Consider the following 17,442-nt stretch of genomic DNA (forward strand, 5'->3'; position numbering starts at 1 on the left):
ATATAATTGTTTGTGACTCATTTGTATATGAAAAGCATTTATAAAACAATTCTCAACAACAATATAATATAATAAAACTGCATATTATTCGAATTAATGTTTAAGCCACATATATTAAAAGCCTTTATAATTTATGACTGTATAACTGTGACTTTGGTCCTTATAATTTAGCAAGACGATTTAAAAAAAAAACTCAAAATCAGATGATGTTGTGACGTAAGAACTTATGAGACGGAATACATATCTACAAGTTACAGATTAAAACTAATATATATTAATGCGATATTATGTGTGTTGCTTGTATAATATAATAAAAATAATAATATCCTGGGACATTTTTCACACACGGCCATCTGATCCCAAATGAAGCTTGTACAAAGCTCGTGCTATGGAAACCAGACAACTGATATACTACATATACTACTTTTCTTTTGTAAATACATACTTATATAGATAATTACACCCAGACTCAGGCCAAACAGACCTGTTCATGCACACAAATGTCTGTCCTGGGTGGGAATCGAACCCACAACCTTCGGCGTGAAAGGCAAGTGTTCTACCAACCACGCCAACCGGCTCGTTATATGGCTGTGTAAATAGATTCTATAGATAGATAGATATTTATTTCTTGTAAAAGGTTTGAAAACAGAGCCCAAAAACTAATTACATATGAAATCAAATAATTTTTTAATCTAGTAAGCTTATAAGGGCTTTTGAATCGTCATGGCGAGCCGGTTGGCGTGGTTGGTAGATACTTGCCTTTCACGCCGAAGGTTGGTTGTTCGATTCCCATCCAGGACAGACATTTGTTTTCATGAACATGTCTGTTTGTCCTGAGTCCGGGTGTAATTATCTATATAAGTATGTATTTACAAAAGAAAAGTAATATATGTAGTATATCAGTTGTCTGGTTTCCATGGTACAAGCTCTGCTTAGTTTGGGATCAGATGGCCGTGTGTGAATAATGTCACAGGATATTATTATGTTACATACAGAATTAAATGTAAAGCTACCAACTGTTCGGAATGTAGATTCTACCGAGAAGAACCGCACGAAACTCAGTAGTTACTCAGTATTACAAAGTTAAAAATAATATTTGTAATATACTATATAAACATGTCACTTATTATTCATAATCATACTGGCTGTATACTTTGTGTTTCGATACTATAATTGCTTATTACTGACACCTCTACTTCTTTACGTAATGTATATAAACGTTATATGTAATAAAAATAATAGCATATGAAGAACGTGGATAGTTTTATATAGAAATACAATACGCTGTTTCACTTATATCACATTATAAACAATAAGGGTAGAAGATTCTAGTCACGTGCCGACCTAAATATTGCGGGCTCCTACGAAGGAAAAATGGGATAGAAAACGGTTATTTGAATTTTATGGAAGATTTAGGTAATCTTTATATATATTATTATATTTAGCGAGAGATTTATGTGCTATGTTATTTAATATTATCATATCTTGAAGTATAATAGTAATAATATAATAACGTGTCCGGTGTCGTGTTCCGGTTCAAAGGGTGAGCGAGTCAGATAAACAACAGGCATAAAGGACATAACATCTTAGTTTCCAAGGATAGAAAAGGACATGAGCTACAACCCCCCCTCCAAACATACAAACAGACAAATACCATCACGTCAACATTGACAATTGAATATGGCGCGACGGTCACTATGGACTAAACTAAGCTTCCCATGCTTGATTTATACTTCTCCCTGTTTGAAGATTGACTGGAAGATATCTGTTATTGAGATAAGTGCGTCCGCACATTTCTATTTTCTTATTTAAAAAAATAAACAACTTTCCTATTAACATCGTTAACTTGTCAGTTAAAAATTCCAGGATCAAACTTGAACATTCATACTGATGAATGATTAATACATATTTATCACGATGACAGTTTTTTTGCTGAATAGAGCACAAGCGGACAGGAGGCTCATCTGATGGAAGTCACACCCGCCCGTGGACATTTGCAACACCGTCCCATGCAGGTGCGTTGTCGGCCTTTTATGAATTAAATTACACGCTTTTGTTCGTCTCCTGCCGAACAAAAAGTAAATATGCTCGTAGCCGTAAGATAACATAAATTTCTACCAAGTTCAATGTTCTTCTAAAATATACAAGCCATTGAAATGAACAAAACGAATACAATATCCGAGAAAAACAAGCTTGATCAAATAAAATACCAAAATAGTAATAAGATAGCGAGATGAGATGAGATAGATGTCACATTATGTAAATTTCTCTCGGGACATCGAATAATAGGATTTTGATCACTACACCATTCTACGCATAACAATTTTGTGTTTGTCTTTACGGAATGATGAGAAATACGTTTTTATAATAAATATGTGTTTGATATTACATATGTAGCTTCACTATTATACAATAAAATACTTACTGTATATACCAGTATATATAATGAGCCGAGATGGCCCAGTGGTAAGAACGCGTGAATCTTAACCGATGATCGTGGTTTCAAACTCGAGCAAGCACCACTGAATTTTCATGTGCTTAATTTGTGATTATAATTCATCTCGTGATTGACGGTGAAGGAAAACATCGTGAGGAAGCCTGTATGTGTCTAATTTCACTGAAATTCTACATGTGTATTCCACCGACCCGCATTGGGGCAGCGTGGTGGAATAAGCTCCATACCTCCTCCTCAAAAAGGGAGAGGAGGCCTTAGCCCAGCAGTGGGACATTCACAGGCTGTTACTGTACTGTATACGACTACAAATATGTTTTAATTATATATTGTTTGTTTTTAGTTATGATGATAATGATTAGAACGGATCGCTAAATACAGTATTTTATTTGCTAATTGACAACCTAAGATGAATTACTTTACGAGATTCACAATTAAAATTTTAAACTTAATTTACGTTTTTTTTTACATTCTGGCTAATAGGCCACCTGGTAGTAAGTGGTCACTTTAGACATTGGCAGTGTAAAAAATATTAACTATCCCTTACATCGTCATTGCCAAGCCACCATTATTGGGAACTAAGATTCTTGTACCTATAGTTACACATTCACTTATTCCTCAAAACGGAAACAATGATGGATCATCAAGGAAATCAATCCGCTTGTTTCTGAACTGGATAAAAAGTAATCTGTATTTCAGATATCAACAGTCTTCCCTTGAAATCAAACATTCAAGTTTATTTTATTCAAAATAAATGAAAAATACATATACTTAATCAATACATACTTAAATAAGAATTCTACCTACATAAGGGATTTTTTGGAACAATTAACTTAAGGATTTGACCGCGTCAGTGTTAAGAACTGAAGGGCTATACTGTAAGAATAAACTTGAAACACACCGCAGAAAACGGTCGTAAAATGTCAGGGAGTGATATGCGACATTGACCATTATAATTATAACATTTCAAGGATACACGCAACGAAATAGTATATTACGATAAGTCGGCTGTGAACATTTCAGTGGTGAGTAATAAAGTGAGTTCTTACAGAATTGCATTGCTTTATTTGATTTCTATTAATGTTAGTATGATATTAAATTTTAGCACAACAATATTGACATATGATAATATATTTTGTTTTAATTCTAAGTACGTAATGTGTAACTTTAAAATTTTTAATTCTTCATCATCATCATCACCCTTTTCGCGTCCACTGCTGGACATAGGTCTCTCCAATGGCACGTCACTGAGCTCGATTTTCAGCTCTTAATCTCCAACCGCTGCCAGCCACCTTTTAATTCTTACTGGATGATATTCAACAGCTTTATATACTTTATGGCTCTATATATATTTCTCTGTAGCGATTTCCAATAAACTCTATTTATTGAATAGAATCGTTTTTGTAACCTTTTTAACATTTACTTCGCGTTAGCTGCGAGTCTATGTTAGGCAAATAAAAAAAAGAAATCACAAACCCATTGTTCGTTTGCGATAACTTGCGAAAAAGCTCGAATCGTCATTAAAAATAGTTCATCAAACAAGATCCGAAAACTATTCGAGTCATCCATAGCTTTGTCGTTCAACAAAACTTCGAAAACACAGTACGTACAATGCGTTCGAAAAACGTTCTAATCCGCTAACGAATCGACATCGAAACAAAAAAACATTCAGTCTTATCAATTATTCGCCGCTGGATTTTTGCGACTGGCTGGACACAATGGCCCATCAATCCGGACAAAAACTGGCAACACTAACATACCGAACAAAAGGCCTTATAAAAAGCGCGCCAATACAAGCGAAGCATAAATGTTCGCATGTATCATATAAAATCTAAACGAAAGATTTACGTAATCAAATTAATGACCTTCATATTGCAAATCAGGATAATATCAATTGGAAATCCGTAACAAACAAATCAAAACAAAATATTTTTATTCAAACAGAATATTACAATCGTCAAGCGCTACCACAGCTTCGGAATGTGGATTCTACCGAGAAGAACCGGCACGAAAATCAGTAGGTACTCTTTTATCTTTTTGCTTAAATACAAATTTCTATAAATTACATGCAATTCATTCCTGCAAGAGATCCAGCAATCAATCAATATTCAGATACAGAATGCCAGGCTTTACAGTTACTTATTAAATTTTATACATAATTAGTGGCCAGTCAAGTACATTTGCACAATGCTAAAGTTATTAAAGCGAAACCTCCTATTCTGAATATCAGAAGAATATCGCTCAGCTCCTTATTTTCCTAAGAGTCAGATGACAAATCGCGATATAATACAAGTTTGAAACCGTCATTCAGTCTTCGGGGTATTGAAAAGACGTCGTTACCATCCCAGACCGATTCAGCTCAGTCTTTGCGTTCCATTTTCTTCCCTTTTTAATCTGTCACCAATCAACCGTGCATTAATATGCAATCGGCATTCGAAAGAATCCCTCTCTAATACTTGTGTGTTTCCGTCTCGCTCGTATTGGTACAATGAGAGGGGGATGGATTTTACAAAAGAGCGCTCCAGTATTCATGGGTGAGGCGACGAAGCGAAGCACTAGACTAGTCGATGACGATGACGTAGTGTTGTCATATGGACCGATTTGTTTTATCGATATATATAAATTGAATATAAAAACTTTAATTAGGTATAAAAATAACTTATAACCATTTTTTTTTTCAAATTTCATATTTAATCTTATGAAAGTCTTAATTAAGCCACTTAAATGTAAAAAAATTAAAACGAAATTATATATTTATAAGACAATACATATAATATCCTCTTGAACGATTAAAATATTTAGACGGTTTATTATATTCCAAAAAATTAAAAAAAATTGATCACCTTTTATTTCCAAACTAATCGTAAGCTTAATTAACTTTTTAATCACTGAATATATTATAAAATACTGAATGAAAATAATCTTATTAACATACTCAAGATTTTAGAACATATGATATTCGAGACGTTATTTTGCATATGCCTCACGCGTATTTTAGGCAACGATCTCACATCACTAGAGGCGAAAATAAAGCCTGTCACTTGATGACTCCTTGGCAGCACGTATTGAAATATAAGAGCCTCAAGGTACTCACCATTCATACGGATTTCAATTCCTTGAATTTGTTTCCGTCATATATATATTTTTTTAATTAAGATATAATAAGGATGTTTTAATTATGCTGTTTTTTTTTAAACAGGTAAAATAGTTCGCGAAACCAGACCGCACTTATTAAGCCTTTTAACATTAATTAGGGACTTGTCAAGCTTAAAACTGCTTAGAGATGTAAATAAGTAATAAAATAAAAAGAACACAGTGTAAAAATTGCAAGACCCCTCGTATTTCATTAATGTACAAGAAAACGAGTTATTTAAACTCATACATCTCATAAGGATTGTATACTCGAATAAGTAATTAGACATAATATATATTTAAAGTTATGTATATTTATAAGCCGAGATGGCCTAGTGGTTAGAACGTGTGAATCTTAACTGATGATCGTGGGTTCAAACCCGGGCAAGCACTACTGAATTTTCATATTAATTTTAACGCATTTTGTTTTATAACTTCGAAATAAATTACATAATTCACCACCAATGTATATATTAAAGACTGACTTTTAGCATATTAACGCACAGCCCAAACTTCTGGCCCTAGCACCATGAAGATTTGCATACGGATACCTTTTACACATTAGGCTAGCACTAAGATAGATTTTATGAAAAGTTAATCCTTTAATAAAGGGGATGAAAATCCTTCATTGATGAAGAAAGAACAATGGAAATTATGACGCGAGCGAAGCCGCGGATAAAGTAAGTATTAAATTGATTTTGCTAGAATTTGAGACGTTACTAATTAGAGTAGCACACAGTTCGATTAATTCATTTTGAAAAAAGACCTAAAATATTTAGTACATAAAGACCTATGTGTACATGTCACGTGATATCTTACGTCATTATTTTAAAGCGATCAATCTGTTCTTCATTTCTTAAAGAGGTCAACATCAATCAACACATGGCTGTACAGAATTAAATATATAAAAAAAACTTTAAGCACAAATGATTTAACTTCTTAGATTCTATAGTTAACCTTAAGAAGGTGGCAGGCACCAACTGGATGCGGAAGGCGGAGGACAGGGAGCTTTGGCGCACCTTGGGAGAGGCCTATGTTCAGCAGTGGACAACGATTGGCTGTTGATTGATTGATTCTATAGTTTGTTTGTATGGTGTATGAATTTCGTGGTTTATTTCTTACAGTGCTTGTGTATGTGTGTGAATATACTATTTACCAATATTAAATTTAATAGTATGCCTTCCTAAATATAAATAAAACCTAAAGAGTTGAATAGTATATTTATTTTAACGAGAGACTACGATGAAATCCTTTGCCTCTAACTTATCAGTGCTATGAGTATGTACACATTGGTCATAGGGAGAAGTTGGTCCAAACGATGCTGGCTTAAAAGCTTTCCAGCATTTAGCTTATAATACATTACATAAACTGTATATTTAAATATCCGTGTAAATATATTGCGTATTTATGCGCCTATGTAGCCTGTACGTGAAGCCTACAAAGGCTCTGTTTCAAGTTTCAACAAACAATGATTTCCGTTTCCGCTTGCAATATGGCGGTATTATAACTTTCAGATTTCCATCGTTGCGTGCGCTTTTGTAAAAAAGGATTCTGTGTTTAGCTTTAATTTTAGCTTTCGCGTAAAAATAATACTTTTAACTAAACATCGTGTAGTAAAATCATAAACGTTTTTATTTAAACATTTTTTTAAGTTTTTATTTCTGCTATTACACATTTGAATCGTCATTTAAAACATTAAATGAACGAAAAACGAATATAGGTTACAGAGATAAATGCTACCAAGAAGAACCGGAAAGAAATTCACTAGTTATTTTTTAAACAAATGTTACATTTAAGGCGTTATCTAAACACATTGTTGTGGCTATATGGCAAGTCAATTAAACATTTTCATAAAACAGTAAGTAAGTCAATTAAATATTTTCATAGTTAAGTTTGTCTGTCTGTACTCGAAAGAAGCAAAGGAAATTAGTGCCTAACCTACTCTATCTTATATCACTATCAAGTTATCCTTAAAAAGTTCATTGTTAATATGTAATGTCCTCCAGAGCGATTTCGGCCACGGCGGCCAATCTCAAGTGAGATTAGTCAACTGCGCAGGATATATTATAGTGCACAAGTGTGTGCGCAAAAACAGGTCCAATCTCTATTTCCAATCTTTCATAATCCAATGGGACGGCAATCAGTCACGACCGAAAAGATTTCAGGCGCGTGACCAACATACATAGAGCCACTAGACCAACGAAACAGTCAAGTCAGTCAGTTTAATATGTAATGGAAATGTAGATTACACTAAATTTTAATACAAATATGTTATAAAAATACCATATTTTATCATTATTTATTACGGGAAAATTATTTTAAGGTCTGTCATTGGTCAATTGTTAAATTTGTTTCTTTGCTTTCTCTAATCAACAAATCATAGCGTAGTAAACGGCATAAATCGACTGTTATTTATTAGTATTTTTCTACATTGTATCCTGAGCAAAGCTGCTTCAAAGGTTAGGGTATATATGTACATACATTTATATAAACGTAATACCTATTAACTTTGTTACTCATTGTATTAAAGTCGTTTAAAGACAAAGGTCGCCGCCGGTCAAAAGCAAATGTCTGATACGAACTTGAAGCTAATAATCAGATAAAAGCATACCCGCGTATATGTACCGTACTACTACTTTTTGTGGTATATTATAAAACCTCTGGAACTGATATAGCTCAGTGGATAGAACAAGAAAGATCGTGCGTTCAAATATAGACAATCAAAATACATGATGGAAAAAAATTTCTACCACCAATTTGCCGCGGTGTAGCATTGAAAAATAAGCTTCGTGTCTGTCTCCTTAAGAGTAAAATTTGTGCAACAGGAGACATTTACTGGTTGTAAAAAAAGAAACAGTTTCAATCTACCACGCCAGTCCACTGTGGAGCCGATTACGTATATAAATAGATATATCAGAATGTATTCTAATGCATATCATATGCAGGTTTCCTCACAATGTATCATAATAATGTTATATATTAATAATTAAGCACTTAAAAAACTTGGTCCTCTGTAACCGGATTTAAAATATCACTTAACTCTTGCATAATGCCGTTGATACCGTGACCATCTACTGTTAATTATACATATATTAAAGCGTACAAAAGCGGACTAATCTTGATAACTCATCGCTTTCAGACCACCTTTGTGGTGCTAAGAGGAAAATTAATTAATATAAATAGATTAAAGTTGCATAGAAACAAAACTTAATATTGAAAATATAAAAGCTCATATCAATACTATAAATGTAGTGTGCAAAGTTACACAATGCTTTATACATAATGCTTTGCTTTTGCTAATGAACTGGTTTTATCAATAAATTAAAAAAAAATTGAAAATAGTAGAAAAAAAAGGGTTCGAATTATACAAATTCATAAGAAACTGACTCAAAAATTAATATTATTAATGCGAAATTAACTTCGTCTGTCTGTTAGGCTTTCAAGACTAAAACACTAAGCCGATTTTGATAAATTTTCCTATGAAGCAAGCTCGAAGCCCAAGGACGCACATAGGCTCCTTTTTAACTAATAACCCCCCTCACCTTAACACGTGGGCGAATACTAGTTTTCAGTAATGATTTTGGTCGATTTTGGATCACTGAGCTATCACTAGTCATTAAAATTGTATCGAATAAAAATAAATGACGTAAAAGTAGTAAAGTATATTATGTAAATTGTGTTATATAAAAAGGAAGGGCGAGATAGACGGGTTAGGTCTCCACTCTGACATTTCCATAAATTGCGAAATGTCAGTTGCTATTTTTATCTTTTTTGAAAAGAACCTTCCAAGCTTATCGTATACGTATAAATTATCTAGCCATTATTGACTATTGACTTAGTCAATCTTGAGAATAGCCACAGTAGCCGGAATCAGTCGGGTCACAGTCACAGTCAAGTAAGTTTAATTAAAGTCATTTTCACCGTACATATGAAACTTAAACACATTTGCATAAGATCTACCATTGACCTTTCCGAATAAAGTGAAAAAAAAAACTATAAAAATTAATAAAAGAAAAACAGTCAATAAATTGTTTCTGTTTTAATGATAATAACGGAGTCATTTTATTTGGACAATTATAATACATTATTATTTACATAAAGCAGAGTTCACACTAATGATCTAGTCTTATCTCAGCTTTACTTTTCAAAAAGAATATATTTAAATCTCGCAATTTATATAACTTTAACCGTATCTAAATCCTAGGGTAAACTAGGATAAACTTTATGACAAAATCCATTACGATTAGTTCAGTATATTACTTGTAACAAACAAAGGAACTTTTAATATAATATAATAGTCTGGTAGTCTTATTTAAAACAAACTTAGAATTTGAGTTTATATTTCATTACATTCACACATTTATGATAGAAAGCTTTTAGTGCTTAACACGTTATTAACTTTGAGTCGATTATATTTACCCGTGGACCCGTGGTTTGAACGTCGGGAACTCACCTACTTATTTATTCTACTGCCAAACATCAATATTCTATGTTGCAGTGCTCTGGCCCTGGAGCAAGTGTAATTATAGCCATAGGATGCTTCTTGCAATGCCTGTGTTTAGGAGTGTTTGTAATCACATACCAATTTGGTTATTTTCAACAATAAAAAATAAAGAAAAACAGTGAACGCCGCTTCGTTTAAAAAAAACGATTTCGTTTAAGAAAAAACTAAATTGCAACCCTGTAGAGTCGTGGCGGTTAGTTATTGTGCTGCCACCAAAGCCGCAATGGGGGGTGACTGCTGGCGGATTAAGGTTCTAATCGTTTTAACGGACTAGAATTTGCAATAGTTTATTGTCAATACACTATATATTATAACACAAACCTATGATAATGTATATAATACGATTTTCATTAAAGATTTACATAACTATTTACATTTTCTTAATAACTAAACTTCTCCCAAGAAGAGAGGGATTCTCTGCATTACTATATAATTGTGAAAAAAAAATCTTTATTATTTATGACAATCTCACCTGGAAAGCTAACTAGAAGAATAGTATAAGAGAGAATTATATTCTAAATCTTTTTTGATAACGTATAAATTGATATTTCGATAACCACTCGAGAACTCGTCAAACCCAGACGAGTTCTTGAGTGGAGACCGCGTCTTGGCAAACGTGAGAGGACGTCCTCAGGCTAGGTAGGGTGACGGCATACGGAAAATAGCTGGTGGCTGTTGGGAAAAAACAGTCGAAGATCGTGCACACTGGCGTGCCTTATAAGAAGTTTATGTCCAGCATTGAACCAGCATAGGGTTGACGCTAAATTATTCCATCGCTTGTGGCGTCCCCCTGGCCGATTTCAGCCACAGCGACCGTTCTTATGGGATACTAGCCATCGCTGCGAGACATATGACGGGCCGGATGGCGTGGTTGGTAGATACTTGCCTTTCACGCCGAAGGTTGTAGGTTCGATTCCCAACCACGACAGACATTTGTGTGCATAAACATGTCTGTTTGTACTGAGTCTGGGTGTAATTATCTATATAAGTATGTATTTACAAAAGAAAAGTAATATATGTAGTATATCAGTTGTCTGGTTTCCATAGTACAAGCTCTGCTTAGTTTGGGATCAGATGGCCGTGTGTGAATAATGTCTCAGGATATTATTATTATTATTATATAACAATGCATAAGCACATGAGCAAATACAAGTGTACTCTATATTCCCTCAATCTGAGATAGAACGGCAAGACACGACCGGAAAGAGTTCAGGCGCCAGGTACAACGTCTCTACGTGCTTTCCGAGGTACTTGCGTGTAAAAACTGCCAACGTCCAAATGCGCTTCAATTGAAAAGTTCTAGACTGTTCTCGATCATTTTTACCTTTTTTTCTCGATATTTTTTATCACACAGATAAGTATGTACGTACATTGCATACTATTACAAATTCAAGTCAAAACTTAGACGTTAAAATACCACCCAATTTTTATTATATGTTAATATTGCAAACGCAATCTAAAAGTAAATTGATGTTTGAAGTAAAATACGTAATTTGCATTTATATGTCACATTTAGAACTTTATTCGGACGAATCACGCGATACATTGAAGTTAAGTAGACTGCGTCACGTGCCCAACTTATGTACTGCATTTAAATGTTCGTGTATCGAGATTAAATCAATTAGATAAAATAGAACACTAAGTTTAAACAAATTAAAAGTAAACGCTCGTAATCATGATCAAATTGAGATGAATCAGTTAAAGTTTTTTTTTTTATTAATCAAATGGAGACAAAACTTCGAGCCTTTGGTTTAATCTTTACTATTTTTTTACGTGGATGGTTTGGTTCAATAAAGATCCACAATATACCCACTTGGTCATCGCTAGCTTTGAATTTTTCAACAACGTACATTATCAGTAATCCTGGTGTCTCTTTGTGATGCTGTCAGAGACACGTCTGTGGAGATTATTTAACTAAATATATATGTAGGTAATGACTTTTATATCAAAGATATTTCAACGCTATGCCTTATCCATTATTAATTATAATTCCTGATACCGCACTTAAATGAGGCGGACTCGTAAATATATTTAAATTACTTAAATTTGTATGCAAAGTTCGGTGAGTTAATGCTACTTGATTTTAAATTTATAGTAATTGGTTTTGTTACTAATATAGAATTGGAAATCACATTTTTTAAGATAGCTGATTAATTAAAGACCTTGGATGTTGTATGAAAAAAAAAAAAACAAAATTAAATAAAGTTCAGCGAATAAGCGAAACCAAAACGAAATTGGTGGAAAAAAAAACATCCCTACGGTATCCAAGAAAAGGGGGTTTTAAATACTTATTTAAAAATCAAGGCTACACGGTTCCTTATGAAATACATAGTATTAGGCCAAACAGCTGGATGAATGTAGAACTAGGAAGTCGATACTTCCTCGATTGTTACCAGTGTAATGTTTGATGCTTCTTATCAACCAGAAAAAATATTCAGGTTAGGTTTATTGACATTTTTATTCTCAAAAAAGACATAAGTCGCTTACATGAGAATACACATTTATAGTAATAATTACATTCGTCTTTAGTAGTTACCCATTTAACGCATTGGTTTGCCTGCTACTAACCTATTATTCTATTTGATTAATTAAGCTATTAACTTACCATCGAACCCCATAGCAAGCTTGATCCCTGTAACAAATAACAATAATTTTATTCATTAATAATACATAAATATTCTTATCACAAGATTAAATACAATGGTTACCTATTATTTTTCTCAAATAACATAATAATAAACAACAAAATTTATTTGTGCAATTAGATTTGAAGACGGAACTTTTTAAATTCGACATTTGAAGACCGTATGACGTAAAATAACCAACATTTTTATCGTACTTTTCCATTATGGTTTTGTCCTCATCTTTTTTAATTTGCAATATATTTTTTAAATTAAATTCATGCTACGCAACATTCAACACTCATGTTTTTTTCAACTCTAGCAAATTAAATAAACAAAACTAAAATTCGCGTAAACAGTATCTTGTGTCTCCCCCATACTAATACAAACGAGATCGATATAACGCCGCCTTACGAAGACGAAGTTGACCCCCTGTTAACGTTGTAAGTTAGTGATAACGTGCAAGTAAAGCGAGTCGTCCAGAAAACATAGCAACATATCACGCTATTTCGAAATATATTCTTCTAAATAAATAAATAGCTATTATTAAAATTTCTGTTTTTTTATAGACATGGTACACAATTGTGTAGAAACTCATATTTTTCATTTATTGGTGATAGAGCTGCATGAATGGTGAGTGAGCCATTGCAATTAAAAGTACGTAACATCTTGTACCTCTTAGATAGCGATTGGCGATGCAATGACGTAAGAAGTGGTTTGAATATTTCTTGCAGTTCCATTGTTTATGCGCGTAAGTGACCATCTACCACCAAGTCCACCATATGGTCGTCCGCCTATCACTTCTTTAAAAAAAGTTATGTTTCCACTAACATTTAGGATGTTATGCATATTAATCAATATTCGTTTACTTACGCTATAAATGAAATATGATAATAAAAATCAATATTAGACAGTGGTGTGGTGTAATACCTAGTGGGTGGTACTAAGCGGGCTTGCCGACGATCGTAAATTTAATGATATTTAATTATCACGTCTGATTTTTGTAATTTACTTTCAGCGGAAAGGCAGACAGCCAAATGGGCGCCACTTACAGACATTTATATTATAAGAAGTATAAACTTGATATAAATAACAATCGCAGTATTAACTCTGCGACGATAACCGTAGCTTTGATCTAAGTTATTACGTCCCTTGCCACTTTACTCACGAGATTTTATATTCAAATAACAAATCTTACGCTGACGTCATCTGACGGTTGAAGTCTCAGTTAGCCCCTACAGTGTACCGCTAAGATGTTTTGTTGTTTGTTTACATATCAATAAAATATTCGGCAATAATCCAGACAAGTTCCCACAAAACCACAACACCGGTTAATACTTAAAGCGCACCATCGCGTTTCACAACCTGTGATACGCGTGCCTTATATGCGAAGTACTCGTACGTAGTCGCAATTCGTTAGCTCGGGTTTTAATTGCGACGTGTTGCGACACGTTACGCTCGCTGGTTGAGCTGGAGTGCCTCATGGCGTCCGTGTTTTTGTTAATGGCTTCGGTTTAATATTAGTTTTCGTATTCGTTAATCCCGTGATCTTACATGTTGTATGTTGCGGCTTTGCTTTTGTGAACGTACATAAATGATAAATATCCATGTTAAATGTACATCTGAATTTATATAAATCATATGGTATTAATAACATAATTATTCTTTAGCGGCTTGTGTGTTACAAGAATATGAAATTTCAAATCACAAAGTCACGTCAATAGTCTAAATTTTAATCTGATTAAATTGCGAAGCGCCTCTACTTATATTATATATATATATATATATATATATATATATATATATATATATATATATATATAACCCGCTGAGTTTCTTTCGCCGGTTCTTCTCAGGTCTGAGATGTTTATCTCCAAACCGGTGGCAGATTTATGACAATCAATAAGTAAGTGTAACGCTTCTATATTGAATAAAGATTTTTGACTGACTTATATAATAATATTATACACTAAAACCTTCTCCGAAACCCGCTGCATTATTTAGTATTTAGTAAAGTAACAGCCTGTGAATGTCCCACTGCTGGGCTAAGGCCTCCTCTCCATTTTGAGGAGAAGGTATGGGAGCTTATTCCACCACGCTGCTCCAATGCGGGTTGGTGTAATTTCAGTGAAATAAGACACATGCAGGTTTCCGTATAGCACGAGATGAATTATAATCACAAATTAAGCACATGAAAAGTCTGTGGTGCTTGCCCGGGTTTGAACCCACGATCATCGGTTAAGATTCACGCGTTCTAACCACTGAGCCACCTCGGCTTTTATTTTGGTATTTAATAAGTATAATAAAATAAGACTCATTTTTAGTATACATTGTGAAAAAACTGCATTGCATGAAAGCAGTCGCGTAATGAGATAATAATTCGTTGAAATCCCTTGGAAGCTTTTACTTAGTAACGGCCGTTATTTTTTTGCTTTTAACTATCAAATACATATAACACAAGTTGGTAAATATATTGTTATGGATCTCCTGGGACATAATATCCTGGGACATTTTTCACACACGGCCATCTGATCCCAAATTAAGCTTGTACAGAGCTTGTGCTATGGGAACCAGACAACTGATATACTACATATACTATTTTTCTTTTGTAAATACATACTTATATAGATAATTACACCCAGACTCAGGACAAACAGACATGTTCATGCACACAAATGTCTGTCCTGGGTGGGAATCGAACCCACAACCTTCGGCGTGAAAGGCAAGTGTTCTACCAATCACGCCAACCGGCTCGTCATATCTCCAATATTATATTAAAAGTTGCGATCCGTTATTTGTTTTAGCAAAACAAATACGAAATTGAAATGATTTTTTTTCTTGTTTGTTTAACAATTCACATTATAAGTTAAAAATACAGATGAGTAAAAAAAATAATTAAATATAATAAAACTAACTACCAATGACGCCGATACAGGATAGGGTTGGCATAGAACGGCTATACTATAGGACAAATATTTTTTTTAAGTCAGGGCCTTCGCTTCTTTACGCAGAACCAAAGTCGCCAAAGTTTCATTGCAATCGGATGAATAGTTTAAGAATATATAACAGACGCAAACGATTATTTTCTAAACAAATTAATTTAATTGTTGTAAAAAAAATGAATAGAAATTTATAAACATTTTCAGTTATTAATATCATTTGTTCAAGAAAATACATTCACGAATACAGATGCACAAAAATTAAACAGGATAAATTCTCAAAAATCTTCAAAAGAGCATGTAAGCCGTGTAACAAAAGAGATTTTTTAAATGTTTGTATTGTCAAAAATATTGAAGAAGTTTATATATCAACAATACGCTTTACTTTCAAGTGACGCTTTGGATACAAAACGAATACAGAAGAAAATTAATGATATTAAAAAAAAAAAAAGAAAAATCCATATTTTTTTAATATGAAAATGGGAAAGGTGGCGAATTAAAACAAGTGTACGGTTGACATCAAAAATATACATTAGAAAAATAGCACACGATCGTACAGTGGGCGCGTTCATAATGGCTCGTCTGCGTATATGCCCGTAAATTTGAAAAGTAGCTCTGAGAGATGCATTGTGCTTGTAATGGGCGCTTTCGCTTACTTTAAAGTAGCTTTTATGTGTGGTACCATTACTAGTTTTTGGCATAGGGTTGAAAGTTTTAGGGAAAAAAAAAAACAACGAAAATTCTCTCGACCAATTATTATTCTTAAGTGCTTTAAAAGCCTTTCCGTTTCACGAATACACGCACAGCGGGTAAATATTTACACATCGATGTCTCTTTCTGTCATCAGGAATATAACACCCGTAAGAATGAAAAGCAAAACAATGCACGTGTTACTCAACTTAGAGGTTTGACTTTGAACAATTAAATCAATATGTACATTTAAAAAAAACTGTTATGGTTATATTATTAATAAAGTTTTTTTTTCGCTTGTCATGTAGAACTACCGCCTAACATGATTACGTATATATGTATGTTACATGATTATGTATGTACGTATGTATGTGCACTGACCATTTACCATAAGACGGTCCATTTGACCGTGTACTTTCATCATAGAAATAGTGAACGAAAAGCAATATGTAAATTTGTATTAACATTTTATAAGAGCAAATGATGATAATTACGAAAATGATTGATGGAACGAATGATTAATTAAAAACAGTTACTAATTCCCAGCTTTTAATTATTACTACCAATAATTATTATTTATTGCAAATAAGTCTGAAGACTGAAAAATGCGCCATGCGATGGTAAGTGGTCACCAACGCCCATAGACATTGGCATTGTAAGAAATGTTAACCATCGCTTACATCACCAAGGCGCCACCAACCTTGGGAACTATGATGTTATGTCCCTGTAATATAATGTGCCTGTAATTACACTGGCTCACTCACCCTTCAGAGCAGAACACAACAATACCAAGTACTGCTGTTTTGAGGTAGAATATCTGATGAGTGGGTGGTACCTACCACCAGTGAATCCGTTATATCCGTTATGTGTGTGAATGTGTTATATCCGTTATGCCTGTATTGTAATGTTACAGAATAATAAGCCTTGTTTTAATTTAACTTATTAAGCTAAGATTTAAATGATCTAAAACAATTCTCAATATAGCAATAAGGTTGAATTTTGTACCGTATGCAGTGTTGTTGTTAGGTCCAATCACAACATCATATGAACTATTGTTTCAAGTGGAAAGAAGTGCGTAACTTGTTATATGAAGAATTCATTGAC

The 17,442-nt window shown here is 33.5% G+C and overlaps 1 protein-coding gene across 1 annotated transcript in view; it reads right to left on the minus strand.

Moving 5' to 3' along the window:
- The window catches only part of LOC126778470 (tyrosine-protein kinase-like otk), a 57,035-nt gene that overhangs the window by 30,719 nt on the left and 8,874 nt on the right, over positions 1-17,442 (minus strand). Inside the window, exon 2 of the mRNA XM_050502051.1 lies at positions 12,694-12,720. Coding sequence (XP_050358008.1) covers positions 12,694-12,720 — 27 coding nt within the window. The remainder of the gene's footprint in view (positions 1-12,693; positions 12,721-17,442) is intronic.

Source organism: Nymphalis io, chromosome 26 (assembly GCF_905147045.1).
Source record: "Nymphalis io chromosome 26, ilAglIoxx1.1, whole genome shotgun sequence".
Classification (NCBI taxonomy): Eukaryota; Metazoa; Arthropoda; class Insecta; order Lepidoptera; family Nymphalidae; genus Nymphalis; species Nymphalis io.